This window comes from Asparagus officinalis, chromosome 2 (genome assembly GCF_001876935.1).
Source record: "Asparagus officinalis chromosome 2, Aspof.V1, whole genome shotgun sequence".
NCBI classification, from domain to species: Eukaryota; Viridiplantae; Streptophyta; class Magnoliopsida; order Asparagales; family Asparagaceae; genus Asparagus; species Asparagus officinalis.
This window is the reverse complement of record NC_033795.1, coordinates 2,756,285-2,766,591: the sequence shown is the minus strand read 5'-3', so window position 1 is coordinate 2,766,591 and position 10,307 is coordinate 2,756,285. Positions and strand designations below refer to the sequence as shown.

The 10,307-nt window shown below is 34.9% G+C and overlaps 1 protein-coding gene and 1 pseudogene across 1 annotated transcript; one reads left to right on the top strand and one right to left on the bottom strand.

Annotated features, from left to right (window-relative positions):
* Positions 4,008–8,443, top strand: LOC109829908 (ras-related protein RABE1c-like). The gene is made up of 8 exons (XM_020396998.1): positions 4,008–4,207; positions 6,261–6,333; positions 6,460–6,560; positions 6,677–6,742; positions 6,844–6,941; positions 7,765–7,827; positions 7,921–8,013; positions 8,112–8,443. Exons 1-8 carry the CDS (start codon positions 4,135–4,137, stop codon positions 8,193–8,195), a joined length of 651 nt encoding a protein of 216 aa, XP_020252587.1. The 5' UTR covers positions 4,008–4,134; the 3' UTR covers positions 8,196–8,443.
* The window catches only part of LOC109829349, a 3,657-nt pseudogene continuing 2,158 nt past the window's right edge, over positions 8,809–10,307 (bottom strand).

The window sequence follows — 10,307 nt, the reverse complement described above, 5'->3', positions numbered from 1 at the left end:
TGTTGTGTGCAGCGGAATTCAAACACAAAAGAGCACGAACAAGCGAGATCGAATCACAAACAATAAACCAACACAAGCACCACAGCAAGATAACGAATTTTACGTGGTTTGGCAAGTTGCCTACATCCACGAGGCAATGAGGGTGGAGTTTTTACTATTAGAGAGAAAGAGAATACAACTAGGGTTTACAATCTCACAAAATCTTACAAATAAACCCTCAAACAAAGCTCTCAAATCTCTCACAAATTCACCTTCAAAGATGCACAAAGCTCTCTCAATGACTGCTTAAAATCGTCTCTTAAAATTACCCTAGAAACAACAATGTTTCTATTTATATGAACATCAAACCCAAACCAATCAGGAAACTGAAACTGGGCCCAAAATCGCGATCCGGTCGACCGCACATGTGGTCCGGTCGACCAACCAGAAGGCTGAAATTTTAGCTTAATCATTACAGAGTTTCGGTCGACCGGACTAGCCTAGCGGTCGACCGGACAGGGTTCGCGGTCGACCGACCTAATCTCGCGATCGTCCGGACAGAAAGCCAAAAGAATACCATATAGTGTGCACGTTTCCGGTCGACCGCTTAAGCTCACGGTCGACCAGACTGCATCTAAAATTCTGCCCGCTTCATTTTTCTTATTCTTCGTGGTCGTTTTCACCGTTTCTACATTTTGTAACTTGTTTTGGTTTCGGCGTGACACCATTGTCAGCTTTCCAGTTAAATTGCTTCAAAACAGAGTGACTTTACTTTACTTTTCACATCAGCAAAACTTGTCAGGTTTCACAATATTTACCACCTTCCTAACTTGAAACCAAACAGTGTAGTTTTAGTAAAGCTGCAGCTGGCCCCGCTTTTTGCCACCTTTCCATCATTTTATCTAATTTATGTTGCAACCAAACAACCCTTTAAATGAGGAAAACCAATTTTACATGTGTTTTTACATAAATCAAATGGTTATCAAGAAATGTAAAAGTGATCTCTTAACAGTATATAATAACTATTGCCTATAATAAATATTAAAACTCTTTTCTATGTTTTCAGAATATGCTACTATATCCACAATAGAAAATGGGGTCCTGGTTTGCGACCAAATTGCCTAAAAATACACATGTTTTAGGATTTTGCACATGATAGGGATGTTGGTTTAGTTCAATAGACCTAACAAAAATCAACAAACTTTGCAGCATTTATCAAGTTGACCCCTTAGAATCATGTCTTAATACACTGCACAACAAAATGTAAGTGGACTTCCAATCAATAAATAAAATCACCAATTATTAAAACCCGAATACTACCAAGTCCTTGTCATCGCCAATCAGCACTAGAAACCAAGCCATAATTAGCTTAGAAAAACATTTACATCTTATTTCTTTTATTAATATTTGCCAACCAGTTCGTGGGTCTGATCACTGCCCAACCGGCGCACCCTGCAGAGAATCACAACCTAAAAATAGGCTTCGTTTGGATACCAATGGTGTTTTACTTATTTTCATGATGTTTTTATCAAAAATAAAACACTATGCTTTTGAAAACCATGGTGTTTTTTGAGCTAAATCATCCTCAAATAAAAAACACAATACTTATTTCAAAACACCTTTTAGGTGTTTTAAGTTTGTTGTTTTGATTTTGAGTTTAAGAAGATGTTAATATAATATCTAACATAATATATTAAATATAATTAATATAGACTTATTATCAACATGCTTATTATATTACAATGTACTATACTATATTATAGTTAATTTAATATATTAGTAATATTTATTAAATAATATAAAAATATAATAAATAAAATATCTTAAATAATAATATAATAACATATTAAATACCAATATTTAATATGTTAATAATGTATTATATAATAAATAAATAATAATAAAATATAAATAAACTAATAAAAAAGTTATTGATAATAAATAATAAAATAATAATGATATAATAATATACCATACAATAGTATAATGGCTATAATATTATTATCTTTTTAATAAATAATTAAAGTATTATTAATAAACTCTAACATATTAGAAACTATAATATATTATATAATATTAAAATATTTGTAATATATGAATTTATTAATAATGTAGTAGTAATAACATAATATTAACATTATTAATAATATTATATTCTATTAATAATAGTATAATATTACATTAATAATAAAATACCATTACTATAAAAATATTAATATAATATTTAACAATAACAAAGTGATATACCAAAATAATTAAATATTTTAAAAATAATATGTAATAATTGTAATATAATAATACTTATAATATAATATAACTAATTAAAGTACAATATAATATAATAATACATTATACAATATTATATTGCATTATATTTAATACTTATAATACTATAATAATATAAACTAAATATTATAACATTTTAGATATAATATATTTTATTACAATTAATATATAATATATTAATAATATGTTTAATACTAGTGTTGATAAAAAATACTTAACATGATATTTTAAAAAAAAATTTAAAGAAAAAACACAACATCATGATATTTTTTAAAAAACACAATAAGAAAAACCCGATGGTATCTATACAAAGCCTAAGTAACCTTAGCTTTGCTTTACTTTCAATCGTCATTAGATCAATGACAACATTTGCACAGAGCCCTTTATGAACTTAAAATATTAATAAAAACTCCTAAATGCTTGGAGAGTTTCTCCGACAGAAACCCTCATTTCTTTTCCTTAGGGCTTGTTTGGATTTGGAGGGGGTGAAGGGAAGTTAGGGGAATTTAGGGAAAGTTTAGTTAAGGGAAGGGAAGGGAATTTCTAAAACTTGTTTGGGAAATTAGTAAGGTGAATCAAGGGGAAGTTATTTTACCCCGTTTGGAAAGTGTAAAAACAGGAAGGGAAGGTATATAAATTGACTTAAATACTCTCACACATATTATTACGTTATATTGTTGTTAGAAATTTTAGCCGTTGGATTTTAATCTTAGCTAGGGGTAAATATGTCTCTCTACATTTGTTGTATTCCCCCTCTTTACCTTCACCCCTATTACACCCCAAATTTGTGAAGTTCTTCACCCTAGTTCACCCCTTAATAGTATAAAATTTGTTACACCTGGTGTGTAACCAAGGGGAAGGGAACTCCCTTCCCTTCCCTTCTCTTCTCTCACCTAGTTTCCCTTAACCCCATTGAAATCCAAACACACCCTTAGTGACGTACTCACGTAACTTATTACGATAATATTTAGAATATGCTTTGCAAGTTTATAATTAATAACTTTTAATATTTTTTTTATCCTTATTATAGTGCTATCCTAAATAGTAAATACGAGGACAAATAAATGAAAGTATGCATGGAGTAGTGTTGTAAGAGCATCTCCAACAGCTTCCCCATTTTATTGGTATTCACATTTTTAAAGAATTTTAGGCTTTTTTTTGTCTAATAGATTCTCCATCACATTCCCCAAATTAGGGGTGAAGGAGAAAAAAATGGGAGTCTTTCCTAAATCTGGGGCATTCTTCAAATATCTGGGAGAGCTTTGTCATAAATACAACACGTTCTTTAAAACAGGATGGAGGAGAAAATAAATATAAAACAAAATTTATAATTATAAAAAAAGCCATGGGGGCAGTTCCAATGCATAAGAGCATGTCAAAATAGGAATGTAGAATATTTTTATTATTATAATAAATGTAGGATTCTTCAAAATGGGGAAGTTGCTGGAGTTAGAGCAAAAATAATTTAGAGAATATGACTTTTGCTTTCCCATTTTGAAATTTTTTTTGGGAAAACGGTTGGAGATGCTCTATAAGGAACTCCTCAAAAATTTTGGAGTTTTCTCCTTTTTCAAAGTGTAAAGTATATTGTGCTAATTATACAAAAGTTCAGGGTGGTTTAAAAAATATACCCGTTTCCCAAAATAATGCCTTTGTATACCCGTTTCCCAAAATAATGCCTTTGTTGCGCTCACCGGGCGGTAAGCGCACCGTTTCCACATAACTGGCTTTCTCGTTCTATTATTCTCTCTTTTTTTCATTTTTGTTTCTCTCTCTTCTCGCCATCGTTTATTTTGATCTACGTGTAAATTGTTGTAGAGATCGGATTAGGGTTTGAGATCTCTCTTTTAGCCGTTCTCGATCTCGTCAATGGCTGCTCCACCTGCGAGGGCTCGTGCTGATTACGATTACCTAATCAAGCTTCTTCTCATCGGCGACAGCGGTAAGGGTTTCTCGATTCTCTTCGCTTCTTTAATCCTAAAATGCGATCTATTTGGATCTCTTTGATTCGTCTGAATCGATTTAATCTGGTGTGCGAATTTGATTTGGGGGATTTGTGCTTGGATCTGATGCTTTGGATCTCGTATTTAGCTGTTCAAAATTTGGGGACTTTGGATGCTGACCTTGAGGTTTGGGGATCCGAACGATAAACATGAATTGATTTCAGGATATTTGTCAGTGGTCTTCTTTAAAGATTTGATTTTTATGGGTTTCACCTTATTTTGGAGGATGCATATTTTGCATGTTGTATCAAATTAAAGCCAGATGATTTCAAGTTAGTGTGATAAGTTTGTTTGTTCTCTGAGAGGTGCTTAACGTTTCTAAGGATCTCAACTTGATAGAAGGATTTGATTCGAAATGCTAAATAGTGCTTTGGTTGCATGAACACAGGAAAAGGGCATCAGAAGATTATTATCCTTTAGGTTTTATTTTGCAGCAAGTCTTTTTCTCGAATTTAAGAAATGGATGGTTTTGAGGGTCTCATAGAGCATGTATTTTTGATACATGAGTGGCAAGGTTAGCCGGCTTATAGTTTAGATTATAATATGGGGGTCTGATTTATTTTCCATAAGCAAAGAATGATGCTTTGAATTTCTTAAACCAACCCTTAGGCTAAGGGATTTATCTAGAAGTAAACATCTAAAGATACATATGAATAAACTTTCTAGGTGGCATTTATCACTCATTATCTTAGTGGTTGTCTAGTTACTGTTATGATATAGCTCTTGTTCTTCTACTCTGTTATAAAATGTTTGATTAGTTTATATATTAATTAGAATCAGATGAAGGAGGATATAACTTTTCGTGGAGGGGCTTCTCGAAATGTGAGATGTCGGCTTCTAGTCAAGTGGTAAGACGGGATTGGTTGCGTTAAATCTCACTTCAATTTGTGTTATGTGTATATTTGGAGGACACAGGGAGGAGCAATGGGAGTAGGAGGGAAGCGGTTGATTGGAAATTGTAAGTCTTATTAAAATCTTAGATGAGTACACATAGGATGATAGGTAGAAACCAAAAGGGTAATAAAAGTTTATAAGATCTAAAAGGAAAAATCAGAATTGCCAGTGAATTGCTAATGATATAGTCTTACCTGGCTATTCTGATTTTTTGGGTGCAAGTTTGATCTTTTTTTTTGCCATAGGAATTCACTGAATTGAACCATTATGCATTTACTTTGGTACTTGGAATTTCTACTTAGACATTAACTAAGATAAGCCATTTGAGATCATGTTTTAAACTAGACTAGAATGTTGGTCGTAATTCTTGATCTCTTAACAAATTAGGTGATTGTATATGCTCTGAACTCAAGATTGTGTTGTCTACTGTTGTTGTTATGGGTTTTCATTGTGCTATGCTTAGTTTTTGATTTTAGCTTGTGAAAGATATGAGGTGTAAAAATACCCGTATCATAAAATGGACCATGTTTATTTAATCTTGGTGAGCCAAGATAAGACATAATCGGGATATATAGAGATGTATTGGGGTGAGTATTGCTGCTATGGGTTTGTGTAGCATGCAATGGGGGCATTATTAATGAGAAAAAGGATTCTTTTATCTTTTCTTATTTAAAAGAGATTTTTTGGTACTGTTTGGTATTGGTATTAGTTCTAGATGTAAATCTTTTCTTCATCAGGCCTTTTCCTTTGTTGATCAGTTAACTCATGTTGTGACATGTGTAACTTGCATATAATGTTGTGTGGGATAATCTAGCATAACATTGTTGGATTTTTTTTCTTTGTTTTTTTCCTTTTTGATATTAAGTCCCAGTTGGCAATTTGCACAGTTGGGTGGGTGTAGCCAAGTTGGGTTGCATTGACAAGCTATATGTGGTTGCTTAATGTTTGTTCAGTGTTACATTTTTCTTGATTGAGGACTAACCCGTGTTATTCTGTATCAGTAAATATAATCCCTTTTTACATAAAATAATTTCTCTGGTTCTAAGAGAAAGACAAATTCATGCTATTTATACATTTGAAGTGTCACTGTGGTTGTAGGTGTTGGAAAGAGTTGCCTTCTATTGCGTTTTTCAGATGGTTCATTCACAACCAGTTTCATTACTACGATTGGGTGAGTTCTAAAGCCACTATATGTATACACTGGAACACTGTTTGTGATACATGCAAACTGTTACTGTCTTTATGAGGTAGTTCATATTCTTGGTTTTTATCTCTGATCCAATATGCCTGTATGCAGTATTGATTTTAAAATAAGAACAATTGAGTTGGATGGAAAACGTATTAAGCTACAGATCTGGGATACAGCTGGCCAGGAACGCTTCCGAACCATTACAACTGGTACGCATGCTGGCATTTGGGTTTTATGTTTATATGTGTATTTAAGTGGAAACCGCATGCATTTTTCTTTAGAAGTGTTCATGATTAATCCACCTTTTCCTTTTTTTCTTCTGTAGCCTATTATCGAGGGGCCATGGGCATTTTGCTTGTTTATGATGTCACTGATGAGTCATCTTTCAACAGTAATTAGCTCACTTTACCTAACTTTTCATGCTATAATTTGTCAACTTTTCAAGTAGCTTAGTAGAGCATTGCTCTCAATCTGACTCTCTGAATCCTGCAGACATAAGGAACTGGATTCGGAATATTGAACAACATGCTTCGGACAATGTTAACAAGATCCTGGTTGGTAACAAGGCTGACATGGATGAAAGCAAGAGGGTAATTATATTTAGCTGCTCTAGCATATTTTTATTTTTTAAAAAAGACATCTATGCTTATTTGTATAGTAAAAAAAGGGTATCAGGTGGTAGCTCATTTAGAATGAGCTATGCTCTACCAAGAGATAAACTAATGGTGAGATTGTCTACTACTCATGTCGAAGCTAGTGGTGAGATTTAGTCTACTACTCACAGTTTGAGCATGCGGACACATGCATGTGAACAAATGGAGGCAGTTGTATCCATCCACGGTGTCGGCGGGGTGTCACTTACATGGAAGACATCGAATCTGCCAATTATGATGCGGTTTTGTTGATGATCTGCGTTATGTTTGCTTGGACCTAGGTCACGCCGCAAACATACCAGCTGTCACCATGGTGGGAAACACCAAACCCTGTTTACTCATGTGACACACTCCAAGTCACATTGGTAAACTATAAGGGGCAAACTACCTGTTTGACACACTCTTAGTCACAGTGGAGCATGTGGATTTCACCACTTCAATCCCTTGGCAGCTCATTTGTAGACAAGGTGACAAGTCATATCCAATATTCCTATGTAGCAAAAATAGGTATGACATGCCACCTCATGAGCTAACAAGATTAATAAGCTTATGGTGAGGTCCATTGTATCATCAAGCAAGTGGGGGCTCACCCCTCTCATCCCTTGATAGCTCGTTTGTCAAAATTTCCGCCTCTTGAGTAAATTTTATGATCAATATCCTTTCTATCAATCAAGTTCTAAATGATTGAGAAATGTCCAGTTTTTCCACCTACTTGAGTTCCATTGCTGGAGATTGTTTTACATGACTTGTGTTTTTCCAGGCCGTGCCAACTTCAAAGGGACAAGCCCTTGCTGATGAATATGGCATCAAGTTTTTTGAGACTGTACGTGGTTAAACTTTTGGTGTTTTTTCCCTTTTCATTCTACCCCTTCCCCTGTTCTTATCCACTTTCTACTGGACGTATCAAATGTTGCAGAGTGCAAAGACAAATCTCAATGTGGAGCAGGTTTTCTTTTCGATTGCTAGAGACATTAAGCAAAGGCTTGCTGAAACTGATACCAAAGCTGAGGTATGAATTTTCTTGTAAGATTTTGCATATTTTTCACTTAAATTCGAATACTTTTTCCTGCAGCAATGTGATTGTACCCTCGTTATAACCATTTTTAGGACAAGACGATCAAGATTAACAAACCGGATCAGGCTGGTGAGGCTCAGCCAGCAGCAAAATCATCTTGCTGCGGCAACTCTTAGAAGGATAAGTTCGATGTTGGTATGAGAAACACTAATTTGCTTGTTATAGGTAGTGGTGTAATGAAAGATATGACGATAAAAGCTTTCGGGTGTTTGTATTTTACATCTTATCATTCTTTTCAACTACCTTTTAGTCTGCAATGTAGCATTTCCGAAGATATTATATTTATGGTTTCTTCTTGGATCACTACATTAGTTCCCCCTTTTTTTCCCCTGTAACTTGAGCATTTTATGTCATTGTATCCTCAGTGTGCTTGATGTATCCAGTTTTTCTCTTCAGTTACACGAAGGATGAAAGTTGGTTTACTATCACGTGGTTCTCACGTGAAACCACAAACTAACTTGGAAAATTATGTCCTCTGGAGTTCATCATACGAGTGGTGTATCTGCAGAAACCTAGTTAGTTACTTGTTCTTTCTGCACAAATCCGCAGAAGCCTAATTAGTAATTATCTTCTTCTTGTTCTCATATTTTATTACAACTGGAATATTAGTTACTGGATATAATTCAGTAGGGGATCGAATCAGAACCGTCTCTACATGAGTGGGTGGTTTACATCATTGATTGAATAGTCACAATTTCCAATCTAATCCTCTAACTACTCATGTACGGCATATATTGCCTCAATAGATATGGTGTTCTGACGGAATTCTTACTCGACATAATCCCATATGCAATTAGTCTTTTTGCATTTCTTCTGTTCTTTCAATGTTAGAAATGCTGTTTTCGGAATGCTGGAAAATGCAGTCCTCCGACTCTGTTATCAAGTGAACAAAATCGAATAAATATGTTACCAATTGCTAAGAAGGGAAGAATACATTTGACAACAAATACTCTCTCTCTCTCTCAACAGCAAAGGCACTGGTCTCATTTGTTCTCTTGCTTGAGCTGCTTTCTCTTCACTACCTCAATCCCCCCCATTCTCTAATTTCCCTATCTATTTCCTTTGCTAGAGAACTTAGAATCTTGTAGCACTCAAGCAGCTTTGTGCTCTTGTTATGACGAGCATTTCCTCTGCCTCGACCCTGGAGCTTGCTGAGCTGATGCTGTAGCTATCGGCAGCTGTTGCTGTATTTGGCCTCAAGGGATCACAATAATCGTCGATCTTGATGGAGAAGAGAGAATGAACGGGCCTGTGATCAGAGAACTGTGACTCGTACCTCGAGTATGATATTTGTTTCATGCCGTCTCCTCGCCACAGGATTCTGTCGCACCTGTCACCAACAAAACTCATCACATCATTGGGGGAAGAAAGAATATTTATCAAAAAGTCTATTAGGATCTTATCAGAATACTCCGCATGCATGCGAACAAGATGTACTGAACCATACAGGAGGAGGATATGGGACAATTTAGAGATTTCCAGCCGTATTGTTCAGAACACCTTCCTTGCATGGATAATGTTCTGATGATTAGATTTGTATTCTTGCAACATCATACGAGATAGAGATCCATATATATAACTCTCGTTGAGGGCTTTAATGTTTGTTTACCAAGCTGGAGTTCTTGGTTTATCTCCATGTTTAGCGGTGGAAAACGCGTAGCAATCCGAATTTGGGAGGTACTTGTAAGTGGGAGGAAAGCTAATCTTCCCTTCTTTCCATCCCCTCAGCACGTGACCAGCTCGTTGTTCGATCCTAAGCTGCACATAATAATCAGACTTAAGACTAAATTAAACCTAATACTAGCAAACGGTTCTCTATAACGAGATCATTTCCTTCACTGTAAACTGTAATCGTCAATATTTATTATTCACTCTTCATATAATCAGCGCTACATAATTACCATATTGCCACTTTGCCATGCATGTATTGTATATATGCTCACCTGATCTTTCTCCAAAAGCGCTTCCCATTCATTTTCCTCTAACAGCTCACGAGTTTTGTCACAACTATTGACGAGGCGGTAGTTAAGGTCTCCAAGCAATATTATTTTCCTGCAACATTATATCATTTGTTATAATAATTACCAGATTTTGTTACTTAGCGTAGCCATGATTATTTTTTGTCCTAGACGAAAAATAAAGATGGTCTCAAGCTATAAGTTCAATTTTCTTTAAGTTGACCATCTCTCCCTTTCTCGTTCCCTAGACTCTCTCACCCTCTCACTCTT